The sequence below is a fragment of the Megascapheus bottae genome, chromosome 3 (assembly GCF_031878675.1).
Source record: "Megascapheus bottae isolate mThoBot1 chromosome 3, mThoBot2.hap1, whole genome shotgun sequence".
Taxonomy (NCBI): domain Eukaryota; kingdom Metazoa; phylum Chordata; class Mammalia; order Rodentia; family Geomyidae; genus Megascapheus; species Megascapheus bottae.
In genome coordinates this window covers 81,033,922-81,055,930 of record NC_143511.1, presented here as the reverse complement: position 1 = coordinate 81,055,930, position 22,009 = coordinate 81,033,922, and the positions used below count along the sequence as shown (strand labels likewise).

At 54.4% G+C, this 22,009-nt stretch overlaps 1 protein-coding gene across 2 annotated transcripts; it reads right to left on the bottom strand.

Moving 5' to 3' along the window:
* Window positions 1–600: 600 nt before the first annotated feature.
* LOC150065915 (ral guanine nucleotide dissociation stimulator-like) lies at window positions 601–9,893 on the bottom strand. 2 transcript variants are annotated; one of them, XM_090329202.1, is made up of 10 exons: window positions 9,756–9,893; window positions 9,352–9,455; window positions 8,800–8,884; window positions 7,081–7,146; window positions 6,544–6,630; window positions 6,038–6,067; window positions 5,791–5,912; window positions 4,950–5,169; window positions 3,246–3,360; window positions 601–1,685 (listed from the first exon to the last, which is right to left on the bottom strand). In XM_090329202.1, the coding sequence occupies exons 1-10, from the start codon at window positions 9,849–9,851 to the stop codon at window positions 1,522–1,524; spliced, it is 1,089 nt and encodes a 362-aa protein (XP_090185328.1). In that variant the 5' UTR covers window positions 9,852–9,893; the 3' UTR covers window positions 601–1,521. The 2 variants fall into 2 exon arrangements, with proteins under 2 accessions (XP_090185328.1, XP_090185329.1); XM_090329203.1 differs by having other exon boundaries at window positions 601–1,682.
* Window positions 9,894–22,009: the final 12,116 nt, after the last annotated feature.

The following is a 22,009-nucleotide window of genomic DNA, read 5'->3' as shown; positions in this document are numbered from 1 at the left end:
CTTACCCTCCCGAATAGCTAGAATTTCAGACCTGAGCCTCCACGCCTAGCCCTTTTCCAATACCAGCATGGAGCCAGAAGCAAACCTCAACTCTGTCCGGTATCTGCAGTAGAGGCAGTCGTAGCAGCATAACCAGCAAGAAGCACTCATGTGGTGAGGAAGCCTCATCTTGACGAGTCCTCCAACTGTGGACTGTCACATCCACCTGCCTCCCTGGCCTGCCCTCAGGATGCTGGCTGATTCCCTGAATCAACTGCGATTTCATCATTCCTCCTATGCTGATAGGTGTGAAATTGTGATTTCTTGAGACATGCAGTGCAGTGAAAGTGAAGCAAACCCCAGCTGCTCAGAGTAGTGTGGGCATGCTCGCCCTTCAGTGGTGGACAAGCATGGTATATTGCGTTCCCTACATCTGCCTAAAGTCCACTGTCATCCCGTCCAGTTCTTTTTTCACAGCACATGCGCATGCTTCTCATTCACACTCAGGATCCAGGAAGAACACTACCATGAGCAGAATCTAGTAGAAAAAGTTTTTTTTTTTTACATTGTCCTATCATTACTCAAAACTAGTCTGTGTACAATTTGTGTCCAATCCTATGAAGCCATCCAGACCTGAAATAGTGAAGATCTCTTTTGGTCTCCTGGGGCAGGTATGCTATCTGTGAGTTGAGTGGAAAAAGTCCTGTACAAAGGCATCGTGCTGGAAGCACTGTGTTCCGTGAATGGAGAGCGAGGGCAAGGTCTACCAGAGGCCTTTCCTCTAGGAGGTTTGGAGGGCTGGGACTTGGAGAGCTCCACATTCACTTCTTCTCCGTCAACCCTCCTGGCAATCTCTAGTGCACCTTGTCAAAGTTGGGAATAGCAGAAATGTAGGGAAGGGAAGAGCTGAAAGACTTTCAACAGAAAGTCAACCTAGAGAGGGTAGAGTGGCTTGGTGAAGGCATGCATTTTGGGGCTCACAGGAGGGGCTGTTGGACATGAATCTGGTCAGAAATGATGAATGCCCTGATGAATGCCAATAGAGAGGAGGGTAGAGGCAGGACGGCACACACATTGCTCCAACCAAAAGCCCTCTGCTTCTCTAGTCAAGTGCAGAGGACACTTGAAGCACTGAGAGGGAGTCTCTGGAGGGCAGGCCAGTCTCTCTAGTATCAGCTCTCATTCTCGTGGAAGGAGAACTTTGGGGATGAAAGGTACTTATTTGGATCCTCGAGTTGGTCTGTGACAACTGTCTTATGTCATCTGGGGAGGGTTTTCTAGGAAGGATGGTGAGGTTTTCCTGGATGGAAGGGCAAGCGAAGTAACATGTGCCTGGATATTTTGCCAGAAGCTTGTGTAGCTCAGTGGGGATCTGCTAGGAAGGAGCTGATGGGGTCTTGGATTTAGAATTCCAGGAAGGTGGCTCCTGGACCACAGAGCCACTGTGGCGTGGATTGTGGAGAAAAGATGGAGTTTTGAGGATGCAAGGCAAGGGGTGGGTAGGGTGTGGCCTGGGCCAGTGTAGTCCAAGGCAGGACTTGTTCAGTGTCTGACCCTTCTTCTCTTGGAGGGAGGAAGGATAAAGGTGACTCGACGCTTGTTCTTGGTTCTCTGTGGGGAGGTCCACTCTTGAAGGATTAAATCACATTGGTCCAAGGACTTGCTTGGGTCTGTCACATGGAAGGTTTCAGGAATCCCCAGATCTGCTGGAGAAAGGACAGAGAGATGGTCAGCAGTCCTTTTGGGGACTGCCACACACCAAATGTGTGAGAAGCTCCTGCAGAGCAGGAATGAGCCAGCATGTCGCCAGACCCTCAGTCCAGTGCCAGGAGTCCTCATGACCTGGGACCCCTGGGTCATGCCAGTTCTGGCTGTGAGAGCACACGGGATTCCCTTCTGCCCTCAATGCTGTGTGGTTCAGGCTCTCCAGGCACAGCCAGCTTTGCAGAATGCACAGCACCTCCCTGGAGCCCTGTTCTCCTGCCAACAAGGATGGCTGCTAGCACCACCACAAAGCAGGACTAGACTCGGCCCCCCAGAACCCTATGCATTGTGAGACCTTCCATGCAAGGAGCCCTAAACCCTCAACAAGCCATGACTCTCCTGCTCCACAGTGACCTGTGTCCATGACTGTCCTATCAAGTAAGTCTAGAGTGTACTCGGCTCCTGCCTGCCTTGTGGAGTCTCTTTCACATTCATGAGCTTTGCCAGGGATCTGATTTGATTTCTGAGAAGAAGAGAACACATTGCCAACAGACAGCGGAAAGGTTCAGGAAGTTAACAAAGGGTTCATGACACACCAGGGACAATCAATGCTCATCACTGAAATCCAAGCACCTGCTTGGGTCTTGAGGCCAGTGAAAAGACAACTGAACAATGAGCACATGCACATTTCTCTTCTACTCCTCAAACACATGATGTGTTTCTCTGCCTGTCTCTGTCAATTTTGCTGTCTTGCTGCCCATCTGATTTTCTCCCTCACTATCCCTTTTCCTATGTCTCTAAACTGCTTTTCTGTATTTGTGTGTGTGCCTGTGCCTCTGTGTGTGCGTTTGTGTGTGTGTGTGTGTGTGTGTGTGTGTGTGTGTGGCTATGTGTCTGTCACCCTCCTATGCCATTTTGTACTCTGCACTTGGCTGTGAATCCTAGTGACAGATATGGTTTGCACTTTTCCAGAGATCTCTGAGATCTCTCGTTCATTCTGGGTCTGCACCTGGACTTGATTCTGTTCCAAATTCTCTGTCCACAACTCTAAATGTTGTTGTGCAAGTGTATTTCTGTTGGCTGTCACTTGATGGATTGTGGCTCTGATGTTTGGTGGAGTCAGTTTAGATGTTGGAGCTGTGAAGGGGCATCTTCTTTCCAGCTCAAGGGAGAGAGATCAAGGGTTTTGAGGGCACTAGGCAAGTGGTTTTGCAGTGTGAGATTTTTTCTGAAGGCCTGTTTCCCATGTGATCAAGAAGTAGAAAAGTGTGTTGTAGTGAGGGCTTGTCTGCTGGCAGCTATAAGCACTGCCTCCAATTTGATGTGTGTCTGTGGTGCGTCTCCCTCTCCAAGCAGGGACGTTAGGGCAGGGCAGGGCTGTGCAAGGGCTGACATATGCAGCAGAAGAGGGGAAATGATGAAGCGCTGGCCATGCAGTACCCACTGGAGGCTGAGTGTGCCCAGTGGCCACCCTTGTGGCTCTGCCCCTAGCCCTGCGGCTGAGCCAGGTCCCCATCTGCATCCCCTCCTGTCATTTTCCTGGATGTCTGCATGGCACTTACTCAGATCCTCAGAAGCAAACTGTACCAGCTGCAAGCCTTTGGGTTTTTGCCGGTGCAGCCAGTGTTCCTCTGGGGCCTTTGGGATGACGTCCCTTGGCTCCTCCTGCTTGTTGACCTGCATCCAAATAGGAGAGAATTCATCAGGTGAAGTGTCCAGAATGTGTGTCTTCACTTAAGTCAGTGTCCAAGGATCCTCTGGACACCATGCAATGCACAGCAGAGGAATCCTCCATGTGGGGGCTTGTGGGGGTTTCTGGTCTTCCTATTTGAACATGGTCTCCATGAGGCAAGGATGGGCCTTGCCCACTGTCCTCAGCAGTGTGCCCCCCTGAGCACCTCCCAGCCTGAACCCCTTTATTTCTTTTGACTCTGGGCAAGGAAATCAAGTGTGCCTTTCTAGTGGACTCATCAGAGCCACTCGTGGAAACCAAAGAGAGGGAGGAGACCCAGATCCAGGGCCCCAGTTCCTCCTGCCACCCGGCCTGCTCTGGTCTGGAGGTGGTAAAGGACACCACCTGGATCCTTGTCTCTGTCTCCTGAGGCACTGAGCTGGACAGAAAGGAAGAGAAAGCTTCCCAACTCCTGGTATAATGGCTAGTATAATTGTAGTTTTGAGAGGACTGGCAGGGTGGAGTGTTCTGGACTCGTGATGAGGAAGCATGAGGCAGCAGAGTTCACCCAGGACTCCTGCTCTGCTCAGCTCTTGGAAAAGGCAAGCGGCTTCTCCTCAGCTGGGCCAGTCCACTTGGAAACAAATTGTGCTGTATGCAGGTGCTCAGCAGCAAGAGCCCTGCCCTGCTGACTAGTTGTGAGGCCCCCAGGTGGATTGTGGCTGGGCTGGCCAAGCACAATTTCCTTGTGCAGCCTACTAGCAGTGTCTGAGAGAGCAGATTGTGGCATGGAAATGGACTAGATTCCCTGGGAGGGCCCTGCTCCCAACTCCAAGCTGTGGCTCATTCCTCCTCTCAGGAAAGTGAAGAAGGTCAGGGGTAGACTCTTCCTAAGGCAGATAAGGACTTCCTTGCTTTCTCCCTTTTTCTTCCCTCAGGACTCCTCAGGGTGCCCAGTGTGCTCTTATTCTTGCCTGGTGGAAGGGCCACCATTCCTCCCTCCTCCCTGTCAGCAGAGGCCCTAGGCGCTGTCCTGTGCCTCCAGCATGCTGGGTTTCTTACTGTGCACTCCAGGTCATGTTGTGGAGGGAAGGGATTGGACATGGAGAAGTGCACAGGGCTGTGCACTGGCTTGTAGAAGACATGAGTGGCATGCCATTGTGCCCCACTCAGCAGGATGCCTCCCTCCTGGCACATTCCCTGTGTGGCAGGCAAGCTCCCCATGAGGACGCAGGAGTCTTCCCCCTGCTTGTTACCCAGAGGCATGGGGGAGCCGCTGCTGCCCACTCCTGAGGCCCAGCTCTGGCTGCTGCCTGTGGTGGCCTCAGGTGTGCTGGAGGCTGAAGGGAAGGCTGGGCTGCTGCATGCCCCGTGTCTCTGTGCAGTCCCTGAAGATGACAGGGAGGCACAGGCCCCCATCTGCAGAAACAACCATATCAGGACAGGGGTTGAAATACATGGTTGCCCGAGCCTGGAAGGATACCTGGAACTTTTCCAAACACTGTGTGCATGAGAGTGTGTTTGTGGGGGTGAATGTGCCCACACGTATTTGCTTAGGTGTGCGGACTGCACTGTCAGGTCCCCTTGCATGTACCTCTAGTTGTCCAGGTAGTAGGACTGGAGTGGAGGGGTGGGGTGTCACCGGTTCGTGGTGAGAGCAGGATTCTCCCTGGAGGCTGCTGCGTGATTGGTTGCGGGACCCCCCAGGGCAGTGTGCACTGGTGTGGGAGGGTTCTTCAGCTGTGTCCAGGTTGCTGCTTCCTGGGTCAGGGCCAGGCTGGACCTGCCCCCGGGATGCGCAGTGAGAGCTGCCACTGAAACGGAAGTGAGTGTTGTGGGCCTGGGGCTTCAGAATAAGAAGGGCTGGCTGGAGGGATTTCCCCGACGCCACCCCAGACTCTGCTCCCCACTACTCTGCTTGCCTGCTGCTCCCTTGGAGGATCTTTCCAATCCCCATTTCCCAAAGTCACCCCCACCCCCGTTGGAGGAATGGATGCAGAGACAAGCAAGGGAGCACGGTGAGTCCCAGAGAGCTGATGCCTCTGGGCCCAACAAGGAGAAGTCAGCGTCAGCCTCTGGGTCTCCCCATTCCTTGCCCAGCATCTTGTGGGCTCCAGTCCCCGGAACCCATGCACTGACTTCTTGCTGGCCTTCCTTTTGCCTGAGATCTTGTGTGTAGGTAGGCTGGGGTTGGCACTCTGCTTATGGGGATCCAGCTCCCAGGAGAGCTCATAGCTAAGAAAAGGCATGGTGCTGAGGTCAGCAAGTGCCAGGTTCAGGCCACTGCCAGAGTCAGCCTGGACTTCAGAGCCTGCTGGCCACCCCCCTCATGAGTCCCTCACGGAGTGTGTCGGCTCCCCTGCACCCAGGTGCACACCTCAGCCTCTCTAGCCCCAGGGACAGCCCCTCTCCTTCAGCAGTGTCTGCCAGCCCACCTGGTCTCTTCGCTGAGCCTCTCCAGGCCCCTGAACCAGTCCAGGAAAGTGGCCTCCACTTGGATCTTATAGTAGCTGCAACTGTGTGGCAGCAGCTTCAACTGCTGGAGGATTGCATTCTCCTGGTGAGGGAGAGCACAAGGGCAGGGCTAGGGCTGGTGGGTTAGGGCTGGTCACTGTGGATTGGGACCTTCCCTCTCTGCTCTCCACCCTCCTTATCTTGTCTGCTCAGCTACTGCTAGCTCACCTTATGCAGTTTCCTCATCATTGTTCTTTCCTAGAAGGCAGAAGGGAATGCAGTTAGAATGGGGCCCCTGTTTATTTAGGACCTGGGCTCTGGACCTTCTGTAGTCTGGGGATCCCATGTGCACACACAGGAGTAGAACTGTCATCTTTGGAGGAGGGTGGGGAAGAATGTGAGGGCTGGTTCAGGGGCTGTGCTATCTGACACTTTTGTGTGAGGACAGGACTTTGTCATCTTCAGATGACAAGGCCTTTCCTAGAACAGGGCTTGCTTGTTTCAGGAAAGCCTGGGTTTCCTTGTACCCCAGGGCCCATTGGAGGGGCTTGGAGGCCCTGCTGGGCTCTGGGCCCACAGCTCAGTGGTTAGGCAACTCCAGGCAGCCCCTGGTCAGAGCAAGATAGGACTGAGCTCAGAGCATGGACTTGGCATTGCCAGGAATGGAAGAGCCCTGAGTGCGGGAGAACTGAGTGTTGCAGCTCAAGGACCCCAGCGGAGCCCTGGGCACTCACTTCGTTAAAGTCCTGATATGCGTTGTTGGTCATCAGAAGGTCCGTTAGGAACATCCCCAGGTAGGGTACAGTTCCTTTGGTCGGCACCTGTGGTATTGGGGGTTTGATGGTCAAGGTCCACGGCCCAGACCTTACCAAGCCCAGAGGGCTTCTCAGCCAGCCCCCAGGGCCACAGGGTCTCCCAGAGGATAGGGTCCTGGGGTTCCAGTGACATGGTCGTTGCAGAGCACCTTCCTCATTCCTGCCATTCCAAATCGCCCAGCCCCCTCTTCTGACTAAATCTCCCCTGCCATGTGACAGGCCCATCCCTGCCTACAAACCCAGCCTGCAGGTTCTGCAAAGCTCTGCTTCAGCTGGGTCCACTTCCTCCTTCCAGCCTGCCAGCTAGCTCACCGGCACCAGTGCGGGCACGTGCAAGACTCCAAATCACCCCTCTACTTGTGTACCCTCTGGCCTGAGGTCAAAGAGGCACAGTGGAAGGTAAGGCTGTATATGTCTTCTCTCTCAGGCAAGGTGGCCCAGATCCCAGTCACTCACCATCTTTTGCAACCATCTGGGACTTCCTTTGAGACGCTTCTCCTTTGTGGTAAACTTGGCGGTCTCCTGCCAGAATAGAGCATGTTGTGTGTGAGAGATTTTCCCTTTCTAGCTCTGTGGTGCCATTGTCTTTCTCTTGGCACTGTCCTGGCTTGTGGGCGATACCACCGCTGCTACCAACTGGCAGGTCGAATCTAGCTTAGGCTCTTTTCTAGCCCTGGTGCTGTGGTTTTCTCTTGTGGTCCTGGCTTTCTGTGTCTGCTTCCAAATCTAGAAAATGTCCCTTATGTCTGTGGGGAAGACTCTGCTTCTGCTGCCTGTTGGCTGCCAGCAAACATGTGCCGAATGGCCTGAAGAGCCAGGGCCTTCTCAGAACTCTGGCCTGTTCATTTCTTGCCCACTCTGGGCAAGTCCAAACCCAGCCGTGATGATGTGGTTTGTGGGCTATGTCTCTCTAAGTAGGAGGAGAAAACTGAAGTCCAGGGCGGGAGGAGGCAATGCCAGTCTAGTGCCCTGAAGTTCAGCCAAGGCAGGCGAGCAGGAGGCTCTGAGCAGAGTGCACGCAGGAAGCTTTCCTCTGTGTCTTAGGGTTCTTAGAGGAGGTAGGAATATTCAATATCAGACTCTCTCTGCTGACCTCAAAGGCTTGGCTTTCCTCAGCTGAATAGGTTAGGTTTCCAATGTACTGGGGAAATTTCCTGTGTCTCCTGAACCCGTCCTCAAGGGGAAGGTGGGAACGTGTGCGTCTGTGTAGCTGGAGAGCAGATTCCCTGGGCCCAGGTCATTTTCTCAAAGAGTGTTGTACGGAAGGGGCCGCTCTCTTGGAGGAAATGGCAAGACTGTTAAGAGCCATGTCGGGAGTTTGGGATTCCCTCACAGTTTTGGGGGGGGTGGTGGCTCTGTTTCCTTAAGTCATTCCTATTTAAAGAACTCAGGGACTGCATGTGGGCCTTGTAATTTGAACCTCAAAGGTACTGTTTTGCCAGTTGAGCCACAACTCCATTTCCCATTTTGGAGGGCTCATCTGACAGAATTGCCTGCCAGGCTAGTTGTGACCAGCCATCGTCACTTGTGCTCTTCACCTAGGGAGTTAATGGAGGTTGTCCAGGAGTATTTCTCAGGGTGTCCACAGCTGAAGCTGTGTGCTAGGTACCTCTCAGCTGTGATGTGAGCCTGAGAAGCATGTGCTCTGTGGATGGGCTCAGAGCCTCACAGTGGCTCCAGATGGACATGGTGTGTTGTTATGTCTGAAACAAAGCCCAGTGAGTCCTCCATTCCCTTGAGTCCCTCAGAGCCCCAAAGGAAGCCTGGTAGAACAGTCGTCTTGTGGACAGTGCCTCTAAACCATTGGGCTGGAAACACTGAGAGGCATCTGGAGAGTTGGGTTCATGCTTGGGGGAGTGGCAGCCATTTTCCCTTGGGCTTCTAGCACATGTGGTCACAAGACTGATGCTAGAGCCCTGGGAAAGTGTGAATTCCCCAAACAGTCTATCGTGTGCCTGCCTGGATCACCTTGGGTTCCGAGCAACTTCCCATCCCCAGAGTCCTCTTAGCACGCCGCATGGCCTGCCCTGCATGAATACCTCACACATTCCTCTTTGGCCTTTCTTCCCAAAGAGAAGCCCAAGCGAGGTGGAAGAATAAAGTCTTTCAGGGCTGTGGTGATTTTGGTATGTACCCCTCCAATCTGCCCACTGGCTTTTCCTCTTAGTAGCTTACATTTAGCAGCAGCTCTCTGCTCTTGCTGTAGTTGTTTTCCTGAGAAGTGATGGTTTCCAGTTTCTTGAATTTCCACAAGGAGTCTCTGCCGGAAGGCCAGAGAGAAGGTGTCAGTTGGGAAATGGGGGCAGGTGAGAGTGTGGACACTGCATTGTGTGGAGGATCAAGCCTCCCCAGTGTCTGCACAGGAGGATTGCAAATAATTGTGATGAACCCCAGTGAGCCATGGTGCAACAGGAGTTTCTTCTTGCTGGCAGAATGCTGTGATATCCACTAGACAGCTCTGCTTTCAGTTTTCCTGGACACAGTTCTGTGTGCCTACCACAGAAAATCTGATAAAACTCTGTGTGTGTGTGTGTGTGTGTGTGTGTGTGTGTGTGTGTGAGTGTGTGTGTGTCTGTTAGTTTGTGAAGAGGAAGGCACAGGATCTTGCAAAGTCCTGAGATTGATTGCCTAAGCTGGGGTTAGGGCAGGAATGCCCCATGCAAAGTGCATATCCTGGCAGTTTGGGAATGGAGTTTGCTGCCTGGTTCTCCTGTGTTGAGGGCTCACCTGGAGACTAGCCTCCATGTGCTGTGGAATCGGAGAATGGCTGCACTCTGCAGTGCAGAGATGATGGCGTGGAGTGAGGAGAAGTTCCTCTGGGCTCGGCAACCCTGGAGATGAAGATAGCGTGAGTGATTTTTGGCACTGCTGTCACCTCTTGTCCTAGACAGGAGAGGCTTGCTGGGAATGGTGGGGCTAGGACAGGGCCCTAGGAAAACCAAGTCAGGATTTGGGCTCCAGAACAGCTGAGACCAGGACAGGGCAAAGAGCAGGCAGTGAGTGAGCTGGGGGTGGCTGGCCCTGGAAGTGTGTGCTAGGGAGGGAGGGACTGGGCTCCACTGAGAGCTTTGAGGCGAATTCCCAGATGCACAGTAGAGGGAGGGCAAGTGCAAGCACATGGGATAGCATACCACGGCCACGTCAATCCAAAAGTCCATTCGACTAGCCCTGTCTGGGGCCTCCATGCGTTGGATGCCCAGGCATGTGGTGATGACGCAGGATGCCATGTTGTTAAATTGGATAACAACGGCCTGGATGGTGAAGGCCAAGTTCTCTTGGCCTGCCATGTGCCTCTGGAACCAGATGCAGGCCCTGCAGTTGCTGGTCTTTGCCTTGTGGATCAGGACCTGGGGAAGAGGGCCAGGGCCAGCAGGCTCTGTCACAAAGCACGTTGGTGCTCCAGGCTGTGGCCCCCCACACAAGAAGATCAAGCTCAGAATGCGGAGCAGGACCCCATCCTGCAGCAGTACCCGGGTGTGCTGTGCCTACCCTCAGCACACCTCAGCCCGCAGGGACTGCCAGAACACAAGGGTGGGAACGGGAGGGCTGTGTGCAGCCAAATATCCTCAGTCCTTCCTGAAGCATGCTTGGCCAGGCAGTACCTTCCTTGGGCTCTGTCCTAGGTACCACCCATCTGTGTTTAGGATGCTGGCATAGGACCCACCCCAAACTGTTCCCAGCCCCTTAGGCAGCCTGGCAGCACATCAGGTGTACTTCATGTCAGGTGTCTGCACACTAAGTGCTGAGGCTGCTCTGTGCTCCTCACAATAGGGGGGGGGTGTCCTATCTCCCTCTCTGTCTACCCTTGAGCTTGCTCATGCAAATATCCTGGAGTGCAGTGGGTGTCATGACCTCTTTTGAGGTCATACTTGAGGAATGGGTCTTAGAGAAAGCATGCGTAGATGCGGTAGGGCTCAAGCGGGGGTAAGAATGCATGTGTGCCATGGGAAAAAACCAAAACCAAACAAAGGACAGGACTTGGGACAGGATGGCCACCTCCACTACTTCCAGCCCTGCCCAAACGCTCACCGCATCCATTCCTTTGAGCTGCGTTGGGATGCGGTTGTGATGGGCAGCCAAGACAGGAGGTAACTCTTGGCTGCGTCCTATCTGTGTGGTCGGACAAGGAGGGGGGCAAGCTTCTTGGGCAGGAACTGATGTGCCCTTCAGCTCAGATTCCCCAGATGCACAGGGAGCCTGATCCATCACCACGGCCAGAGTGGAACAGGCCTGCAGGTGAGGAAGGCTGGCAGATGCTCTCTCTGCCCTGGGCATCAGAACCACACTGGCAGGAGGCTCTGGCTCAGACCCAGAAGCCAGTGGGCCCTGAGCACTCAGTGGCAGAGCCATGGTGTGTGGTGTCTCCATGGCAGCCGTGGAGACTGATGCGTCCTCAGCATGGAGCATCGCAGATGAGGTGCGGCACGTCTTCATGTCCCCAGGGCATGCCCCTGAGTCCGGGAGAAGGAGCACCACCGGGGTCAAGCTGCCACTTGACTTCCCCTCCTCCCTGGAGGCTGCTGTGTCCTCTGGCCTAGCTCCAAAGCCCCGGCGGAGCCTGGCTCCTTGTCGCCACTCCATGATGAGCATTTGGAGGCTGGCGCTTCCCAGAGAGAGAGCACCCAAACTAGTGCTCCTCCCACACAGAGGGCCAGAGCCGGTGTGTGCACCAGAGACAGCACCGCAGACAAGGGAAGAGAGACTTCTGAATCAGCACTGGAGGCTGTTTCTGCAGCAGTGAGAGGTGGAGTGGAGGGGACGGGTGGCTCCGTAGCGGCCCTGGAGGCGGCTGCCCCATCAGCACTGGGCATCCGCTGCAAGTTGGCCGAGGCCTGTGATTGTTCAGCAGATGCCATAAGTGTCAGGACACAGAGCCCCACCGTCTGTACTCCAAGGATAAAGAGCACGACAGGTGGTGCTCCTAGCAGGTAAAAGTAGTAAGTGATGGTGACAAAGACCTCCAGGTGTGTTCTGGTGACTGGGCCTTGGGCGTGGAGTAGCGGAGCCCTGCTGGAAGCCAGCTTCTTGGCAGGACCATAATCGGATGCTCCCTGAGCCCTGGGCTCCACAGCCACAGAGGCAGATGGGACGGATGTGGCACAGGAGCCCAACCTTCTCACTACAAAGAACACCCATGTCAGTTCTCTTAAAAGGATCAGTACGCAAGTGGGTCCTCCGAAGAGCAACAGCAGCAGAGTTGCCATGAGACACACTAGCAGCTGCGCACCGATGGCTGGTCCTCTGGGGCTGAGACCTGGAGCCTAGCTGTCACTTGGCTCGAGCTCAGTCGTCCTGGCAGCTGCTCCAACAGCACCAGCCACTGAAGCTCTGCTGGAGTGTGGCTCCGGATGCAAGCAAGAGCCCAGTGCTCTTGTGGTACAGAGCAGCAGAGCCAGGACTCCCAGCAGAGTGAGCAGCCCAGCTGGGGCTCCCACAACACGGAGCAGCAGGGCCAAGACCAGAAATGGCTGCAGCTGAGCGCTGAGCGCTGCTTGTCCAGGTTGGAGCGGCACAGCCACCTGGTCTACTGGCCCTTCCTCAGCCACGGCTTCTGCTTCTTGCTGGGTTCTGAGCCCAGGAGAAGGAAAGCTGGAGCATGGCACCATGTGCTCACTACACACTGCCTCCTCTGCCCCAGTTGGCTCTGGAGCCAAGGGCAAAGAGGGCTCCAGCTCAGCCCTGGCCAGCGCAGCTCCCTGGGCAAGGGGTGCCAAAGCCAACGTGGGAGCTGAGGGCACTTCCACACTGGCTGCTCTTGCCCTTTTGGGACTGGGCAGCAGAGCTTGTCCTGCACATGGCTCTTCCTCCAGAGAGGAGGCTTTTGCTTCCAGAGGCCTGAAGGCCATCTTGCAGGCTGCAGTGGCCTCTGCTTGGTCTCTTGATGGTGCTTCTCCCACTGGGCTGGGGACCGCATTCCCTGGTGGAGGGGAATCCAGATGCCAAGACGGTGCGACATCGGCCAATGGGGCTGCTGCTGGAGCTGCAGGATGACACAAGAGCTTCTCCTTGCCTGCTTGATTGGAACCTTGGTGAAACACCACACCCTGTCCTCCCTGAGGTTTGCTGGCAGGACACCTTCCACAGAGCCTATTGCTCAAGCAGCCAGCACCCACGCTGGACTTCAGGCTTGTCTTGCCCCCGGGCCATGACTACTTCTAGGATCTCCACCCAGTGGTGCCCTACAACCTCCACCCCTTCCCAGGCTGTGTGTCAGTCCCAGGCTGCGCACCCATAATAGCCTCGTCCTGGCTGGGCTCCCGGATCCCCAAGTGTGCTAGGATGTGGGAGACGTGGCGCTCCGGATCGGAGCCACACATATGGAGCCTCAGGTGAGCACGCAGGCGCTGCAGGCAGGAATGCTGCGATGGTATCAAAAAGTCCTCCGGGTGGTAGTCCAGCCAGGTGCTCAGGAGGCCGGAGATGGCACTGGAGGCAGATGGGTGGGAAGCAGAGTGTGAATGAAGGCCAGCCCCTCCCGGGGTCATCCTCATACCCCTGTGATATTTGCTGCCACCCGCGGCCAGCCAACCTAAGCTAGGTCTGCCGAGAACCTCCAAGGAGAGATCCAAGACCAAATGCTGGGAGCAGTTCTGGCCCCTAGTGCTCTTTCCAGTGCCTTCTCCCTCTCCCCGCTGGGCCTCTACATGCTACATTCCAAGCTGCCTTGCTGTCTGGCCTGATATGTAGAAGGTTGTGGCACACATCCTCAGGATCTCTGCTGCTTCATTGCCAAGAATGCTCACCAAGGTTGTCTGCCTTCCAGGACAGACGTCCTCTTGTGTCAGTGCCACAGTGTGGCCCTGAGCTCTCCCTCATGCCCCTAGCAGCATGTTAGGCCCAGTGGCCGTGCAATGATGTGTCTTGGCTTTCTTTGGAGCTCATGGTGAGCTGAGCAAGCCTGCCTGGGAAGGGCTGAGGTGAGCATGGCTTCTCATGGGACTCCGCCCTGGATCCAGCCTCTAGTGATCCTCATATGAGAACCCCTTGTCTGGGGATTTCCTCCTGAGGCAGAGGATGCCCAGATCCCAGGATTCCCAAGACAAGCAGAAGTGTTCAGACCTCCTGATTTGGCCGTGTCTCACTTGGAACCCAAAATCAAAACACCCCCCCCCCCCACGGCCACATGCACACACTTGAATTGGAACAAACCCTCCAGACACTAAGAAAGATACACATGGGAGCAACACGCGCGCGTGCGCCCACACACACACACACACACGCACACACACACACACACACACACACACTAATTTTTCAGCAATGTGGAGCACATGCTGTCCGTGGGGATCATTCCTACTCACTCGCTGAGCTCGTCCCGAGAGACGACATCCACACTGGAAGACAGGAGGAGGTCAGTCTGTGCAGAGGAGCCCATGGGGGCTTCAAAAGTCCTGAACCTGTCGAGGATTTGAAGCATCACTGCCTAGCCTAGGACAGCCAGTCCTTGTCTGCTCTTCTTCTACCACTAAGCACATTGCCTGGATAGTGGCCCTTCCATGAGCATTACTTGCCATCGGTGCCATGCATGAGGACAAGCAGCCCCTGGGCTGATCAGCTGAGGAGGGCAGGGGCTTTTGCACTTGCCCTAGCCACCCCTGCTTTGTCTATCTCTAATGGAGATGGTCATCCGGAGAGAATGGGTTGCCTTCTTGTTATAGAGAGACAGTGCTTTGTTGGAGGCCTCAGAGATCCATACTGAGAATGGGGAGCCTGCAGGCCTGGACAGGACAGTGCAGCATGTGTGCCTGTGCCGGGGTAGTTGAGGACTTCCATGCTTTGTTCCCCAGGCACTAGAAAGTACCAGCGTGGAAGTTCATGTGAGCAGCCCATGGTCCCAGTCTCCACTGCCAAGGCTCCCACTGCAGCAGGGGAATCCTGCGCTATTGGCATTGGCACTCACCTTGTGAACAGCAGGTCCAGGACCTGAAGGGTGTCTGCAAACCTTCTGTAGCTGCTGAAGAAGGTGTGGATGAAGATGGAGTTCCCCTTCAACTGGGCAAGCAGCAGATGGTCCACCTGCTCCTGCAGGCTGCCTGCCGTGAGGAGCTCTGACCCGCAGGCATCGAGCATGCCTGGGGACAAGTCATCTTCATTCTGGAGGAGAACCACGTGGGGACAGTTCAAGTGCCATGTGCAACACTGCAGGAACGTTCATAGCCACACCCTTGACTGAAATAACTGCAAACATTTGCCCACACACAGACACAATCAGGAGCACACACACAAACACACTCACACACACACACACACACACAGAGACAGAGAGAGAGAGAGAGAGAGAGAGAGAGAGAGAGAGAGAGAGAGAGAGAGAGAGAGAGGGAAAGAGAGAGAGAGACAGAGAGAGAGAGACAGAGAGACAGAGAGAGAGACAGAGACAGACAGAGAGAGAGAGACAGAGACAGAGAGAGAGAGAGAGAAAGTCAATAAGGAAAGTGGTGATGAACAGAGAGGTGAGGGTGGAAGGCGGCCATCCCGTGTGCTGCCCTGCTCTGCCCCATGTTACCGTTGAAGTACTCCGGAAGAATCTCCAGAGGCGGCGTTGGCGGAGGCCTGGGCGCTCAAAGCGTGGACACAGGCGCCCCAGGAACCCTCTCCGCCTATCACAAAGGCCTGAGCCTCGACCATTTTGCCAACAACAAACGAACATTTTCGCACAAGACACGATCCACACAAGTGCACTCTCCGAGGCTTGTGTGGACTGTGAGGTCCTGGCAGGACGCTGGGGTTCTGAGTCCGTTGAGCCATTGTGATGTCAGCTCTGCCCAGCTCTTCCCTTGAGCCCTTGATTATGACCCAAGATCTCCATGGCGCCCCATTCTGGCTCCTGATGCCCACTGGCCATTGTGACCCCAGTGCCCTGGCCGCCTGTCCCTTGGTAGAGCTGGGAGCAGAGGCTCCGGGTGAGGGAGATCTATCAAGGTGGGGTCTTAAACACACTGCCTTGCCCTATCCAGATGGGACCCTGAACATGAGAGGGTGACTCTCACCACTCCAAAGACTCTCAGAACGCTCAGGGTTTCAGCCTCCCAATTCCCTGGGTCACCTAGATCAGAAAGGGACACACATCTTTGAGACACTGCCTTGACAGGGGCCACTTGCTAGGAATGCTGCACCATGAAACCAAAGGCAACTCCACCACCTCTAGTCCTGCGGAAAATGCCACTTGAGTGTTGGCCAGGTGGCTCCTCTGCGCCACAGGTAGATGCAGATGACTGAGCCTCAGAGATCATTCCCTGGGGCCTAAAACCTGCCCATGGCCTCCCACAATTCACAGACCTGAGCCTTAAGTGTCATCTTTGCAGATGGCCACTGAGCTAGGGGTGATAGTCACTGGAGCCTCCAGGTGCCCAATTCTTAGGGGCCCTCCCCTGGACTAGTCTGACCACTGTACCTGACTTCTGAGGAATGAATCCCAGTTGGGGTGATTCTGTGCCTTCCATGTTCCTGTCTCCTTCCAGCCGGCCTCCCCTCACAACTCCTAATGATTCATGTGACACAGTGGTGGCTGTTTTGTGGACCGGACTCTGGTGTAAAGAGGCACCAATTCCGTCCAGCAGACAAGAAAAAGGAAAGAGAAGAGAAGGAAAGAAATAATAGGTGTAAGATTCAGTGAAGGGTTTACTCTCATGGTCCCCTTGTGTGTCTCAGTATAGGCCGTTCTCAGTGCCCCTGCAGCCATGAAAGTTGAGGCCTGGCTGCAGCATGCCCCAGTGTGGGAGCACAGCTGCTGGCACTTGCTCGGTGCGTGGTTGTTCATTAGGCGTGGCTGAGAAAAAGGCTGTGGCGCCAGATGGGCAGCTCAGGCCATCCCAGACATTGTGTCCTGCCTTGACCAACCACACCCAAGCTGCCTTCATCTCCCCTGGACTCCTCCCTGGACACACAGCTCCTGGCTTCTTGCTGGTTTTCTTTCCTGCCTCTATTTCTTCTTTGTCAGGGGTTGTAACTCGAAGAAAGGTCTTAGGCCAAAGTTCATCGTGGCCTGGTGTGGTGACTGGATGGAGAGCCTCCGACTTGTCCATGGACAGGAAGCAGCTGTTGTGACACTGGAGGGGCCTCTTGCATGGAGGCAGTGAGAGGGCAGCCTGCATGCCCAGCACCCAGGACCATAGGCAAGCTCCCTTTCCACACTGTGGAGACAGCAATGGAGTCCTCCTCCTTGTGCTTCCTTTGACCCTCCACACTGCCATGCCTTAGGGCTTAGGGGCCATCCCTCTGCTGCAGCACCAATGAAACAGGGCGATGCGTGTGGCTGTGCATGCACAGCACGGATGGTCCCTCTTCTCCTTCACTCAACGGCCAGGACCCAAGCTGTGCACCGGCTCCTGAGTATCAGCTCCTCCTGCTTTACGCAAGCCCCACACTGGGTCATAAGCAATGAGACTCTCCCTGAGCTCATTTCTGTAAGGTCTGTCGAAAGGAAAGTCCACACAGTTCAGGAGAAGAGGGTTTATTGTGTGTGAAAAGAGCAGACCCTGCCGCCCAAGATGGAATCGGGCGAGCAAGAGGGCTTAGGGCCAGAAGTGAGAGATTATATAGGGGAAGGGGTATAGGCATGGCGGAAGTGGATGTGATCTCAGAGGATGGGAAATACCTCACTGGGGACTTCCAAGTGCCCCCAGGCATGCCAGTTGCCAGGGTCACAGATGCTGGGCGGGGATTTCCAGGGTGCCGGGTGAAGAGAGCCAAGGGAAGAAGTCATTTCTTCCAGTCGGACCTAACATTCCCGCCTTCTGATAGTTGTAAATGGGCGCCGACTCTTTCTGGCTACTTCCTGCAGATCAGGGGTGTCGACACTGAGGGTAGAAGGCGGGGCTGCGATTCGTCCCCCCAGAAGGAGCAGTAACGTGCATATGTGTCCTTGGATGAAATTCAAAAGAAATCTTAAGAGGCAGGATGCCATCTTCTTCAGGGGTGTGAGACACCTTGGAGTCATAGAAGGGGCAAGAGCAGGAGCCTTTTTCACTCTTGACCGAAGAAACCACTGTGGCTGTCCACTGAGCTACACTGCAGTGGGAGCGGTCAGCAGGACCTGATGAGGGCCTGTCCACTTAGGATGTAAACCAGACCGATTAAGGGTCTTATAAAGACTCGATTCTCAGGCAAAATTGGAGGAGAATGAAAAGGGCTTTAAGGGGCTGAGGGAGCCTTGGATATGGGACAGCGGGGTAAGATTAGAAAGGAATGTACAAAAGGAAAGTTTTCTATTCTACATGAGTAGTTGCAGAGGAAGTAAGAAGGCCATCTACACCCACCACTGAGATCTGGGAGGGAAAACACAGGCTGGATTACTCAGTAACAACGAATAACTGGCTCCCATATCCAAAAGAAAGGATACAAGTAGCGTGCCTGCAACCTGGAGACACACCCTGGGCTCCTCCATTGTGATGCTTGTGGGATCCAGCGGCCCTGGGCACCATCACACTTGTGTTGCCAAAGCTGAGTATCTCGGATAAGTTGGGCTCCTCCCACGTGTGGGGTTTTGGGAGGGACTGGCCCACCTTGTCGAGACGTGGAGGGATAGTCGACTCCCCGGTGTCCCGTCTGTCCACACTTTGGCAGGGTCCAGAGGGCGGTTGTAGAGTAGGGCAAGCTCTTGCCCAGTGGCCTTCCTTGCCGCACTTAAAGCATGGTCTGGGTGGTGTGCTTTGGGCGCTTCTTCTTTGAGGAGGTGGAAGGCCAGCAGCCAGGAGCTGGTAATTTTTCCTATTACGGGCAGCCTTATTAGCTTGTTTCTGTTCCTCCTGGTTGTTATAAACCTTCAAGGCCATGCTCACCAGATCTCCTTGGGGGGTTTGAGGGCCATCCTCAGCCTTTTTCAACTTTTTTGTTAATATCGGGAGCTGATTGGGAAATGAAATGGCTATTAAGGACCACTACACCTTCTTTTGACTCCGGGTCCAGCTTAGTATAACGCTGGAGTGCCACTGTAAGGCGATCAAGAAATTGGGCCGGGTTTTCAGTGGGTCTCTGGGTAACCAGCTGTAGTTGATCACAGTTGACTGCATGGTGGGCTGCCTTCTGGAGGCCAGCTACCAGGCAGGTTACCTTCCTATTTCTGCTAACCCTTCCAGACGCATTCCTTTCAGAATCCCATTTGGGCTCTTCCCAGGGGCACAGTCCTTACCCCTACTGGGAAAGGATTGCCTAGGCGGTGGGTTTCCTCAATATGCGCCTGGGCTGCAACCCAAACCCTTTCCTTTTCTTCAGAGGTAAGGGTAGAGGACAGGACTGTATATAAGTCACGCCAGGTGAGGTCCTAAGTCTGAACAAGGTATTTCAACTCTTTGGTATGATTATTAGGGTCTTGGGAGTAAGATCCCAAACGCTTCTCGATCTGGGGAAGATGGGTCATTGAAAAGGGGGCCTGCGCCCGAAAACCTCCATCTGCCCATGCCACCTATCATACAGCAAATAAGGGGGCTCCTGGAGGCTGTGAGCCACCTGTGAAGGGTTGGGAGTGAGCTTCGGGAGGTAAGGAAAAAGGAGATGAAGGGGGAGGACAAGGAAGGCAAAGTTCATCTTGGGGAGGAGGAGCAGAGTCTTCAATGTTGAGCAGGGGATCAGGCACTTTAGGTTTAGGAAGAGGCTCCAGGCTCTTAGGTGGTTTGGCAGGGACAGGCTGCCCCTGTGCCAGTAGGACAGGGGAAGTTGAGCAGGACTGGTAGACAGAAGGGCAAGCATGGAGAGCAAAGAAAGCCTGGACATAGAGAACCTCTGGCCATTTACCATTGCGTCGAGAGAAACTGTCTAAATCCCTGAGAATATTATACTCCAAAGTCCCCTTTTGGGGCCATTGCGACCAATTGTCGAGGCTATACTTTGGCCAGACACAATTGCAATAAAAAGTGAGCCGTTTTGGCTTTATGGAATCTCTGAGCAGAAGAACATGTAAAGAGTGTAAAAGCTATCGCAAGGGGGTGTCCTGGTTTGGGTGAGACTGATGAGACCCCATTGTAATTAGAAACACTAAGAGGAAGTGAAGTCTGTGAGGGTAGGGCGTGGTCAGTGAGGAGGTAGGGGAAGAGTTAGTGAGGACAGGGGGTGGGGGCCCAGTCGGTGAGGACACCATGGAGGGGTGGAGTCGGTGGTGAGTGGGGGTGGAGTCAGTGAAGACATCAGGGGGTGGGGACACTGAACTTGGGGCAGAGCCGGTGAGACCCACAAGGGCTGCAGTCAGTGAGGACATCATTGTGTAAAGTCAATAGGGATGTTGAGTTGGAAAGTAGAGTGTTGGACACTGAGGGGGAATCCAATCTCACCAGAACAGATCGCGGGGTGCGGGGTCTTAAACTGGACACAGGGAGAGAGCCCTAGGCAGGGGTGAGTTAAAGGGGCCAGAAAAAGAGGCCTGCAGCCAGGAGTCACTCACCAGGCTTAGATAGGAAACATTGTAGCGACTGCACCAGCAGCAATGGAAAGGGAGAGGGCCAGGAGAGGAGTTTCCTTTCTCTGCTCCAAGGTGGGGGGCAAAAGGCAGATTGACCCTGGAGAAACAGAGGGGATCCAGCCACTCCTGACCCTCTCCCCCATCTGAGTCAGGCACCAAAATGTAAGGTCTGTTGAGAGGAAACTCCACGCAGTTCAGGAGAAGAAGGTTTATTGGTGAGGAAAGAGCAGACTCCTGCAGCCCCAAGATGGAGTGGGGCAAGCAAGAGGGCTAGGGGGAGAAGTGAGAGATTATATAGGGGGAGGGGTGTGGACACGGTGGAAGTGGATGTGATCTCAGAGGATGTGGAAAAACCTCAGTGGGGAACCTTCCAGTGCCCCCAGGCATGCCAGTTACAGGGGTACAGGTGTTGGGCAGGGATTTCCAGGGTGCAGGGTGTGAGTGCCAAGGGAAGAAGTCATTTCTTCCAGTAGGACCTAACCCATTCCCAGCCCTCTGACTTTCCCATTGCTGTTGGTACATTGGCTACAATGTTTCCTATCTGCACCTGGTGAGTGACTCCTGCCTGCAAGCAAGCCTCCTTTCTGTCTCCTTTCACCCATCCCTGCCTAGGACTCTCTCCTTGTGTCCTACCCCAGGAAACTGAGACTCTGGGAAGCCCACTGGAGGGTGCTGACATCCCTGCTGGATGGAAGGTGTGGGTCCTGCCCTAACTGCAGTGAGTTGTCCAGTTGCCTTCTCTTAGGAGGTGCCTCTGTTCCCCAGTGGTCCACAGCTGCCAGCTGCAGGTCTAGGTTGAAGCCATTGATTGGTGAGGTTCAGGAAAATGTGGAGTGTGGCCTTCTGGCTTGCATCTTCAGTTCCCTGGGCAGTGAGGCACTGACAAGGCAGTCCTCTGGCTGGGGGGTTGCTGGGTGTGTTTGAATAGGTGTCCTTGGCAATCTCCAGGCAGCCTGGCCTCGCAGGCTTGGAGCTGGTTCAGGCCTGATGCTCAAGACTTGGGGGAGGATCATTTTGTCAGGGCAAAGGCCCAGTGAGCCCTGGCTTGGGGACATGGAACCACCTCATGCTGTTCTCCTTGGTCACTCCCCCTTCCCAGATTCTCGATTTATCGACCCACTCCAGAAACAAGAAGGTAGAACACCCATGACCTTGTCCCACTGCTGTCCACTTGGCTACTCAGTAGAGGCTGTCGTTTTAGGAGAGGGGTCAAAACCAGTCAGGCAGGATGGTACTGAGAGTCTGGTCTCCAATGCATCACCTGGAAGCTGCAGTTGGAGCTTTGCTTCCCAGTGTAGACCACTATCCTTAAGCACACAAGCAGAACAACAATACCCAGGTCCAGAGTTCAAGGGAAAATGCAATTGTATTTGGGAAGGAGAGCTGGGAGGGCAGCTCTCACATCCAGCCAGTCATCCTTCTTTGCAGGTTAGTGCAGAAATGCTATCTTCTTTCACATTGATATCCTCTTCCCTATGGCTGGATATTCTCAGTGGGGATGATTCCCCCTGGTTGAACCAGACCCCTGCTGAGTGAGCTCTTCTGTTTTTGTAGAGGAAGCTTCTGAGCAAGGCTGTGTCCCAGGGTCCAGTGTGGGTGTGTATCCCTTGTTGAAAGCACACACCAGCGTCCTATCTAGTAAAGCAGCTGTGTATGTCAGAGGAGGGATGGGGATGCAATGCTTCACAGGTAACCTTGCTAGAGAGACTGTCCTCAATGACAGGATCCTTGTCTGTCCAAATGATTGCCTGTTGCCATCTTGTCTTCTTATGACAGAGAGCATGTGATGTGCTCCAGGGCATTGAGATTTCTCATTGACTTTCCTCCTGCACTATCAACTGTGTGCCTAGTGTTTCCTTGTGCACTAGGAGGTGAGAAAACCTGCCATGTTCTATGTGAGGACTAAGAAAAGATCATCATGCATGTACGTCCCATCTTTCTTGAAATCCAGAACTTGCCACTGACAAGTCACTGAAGTTTGGCGATCCTTCCCTG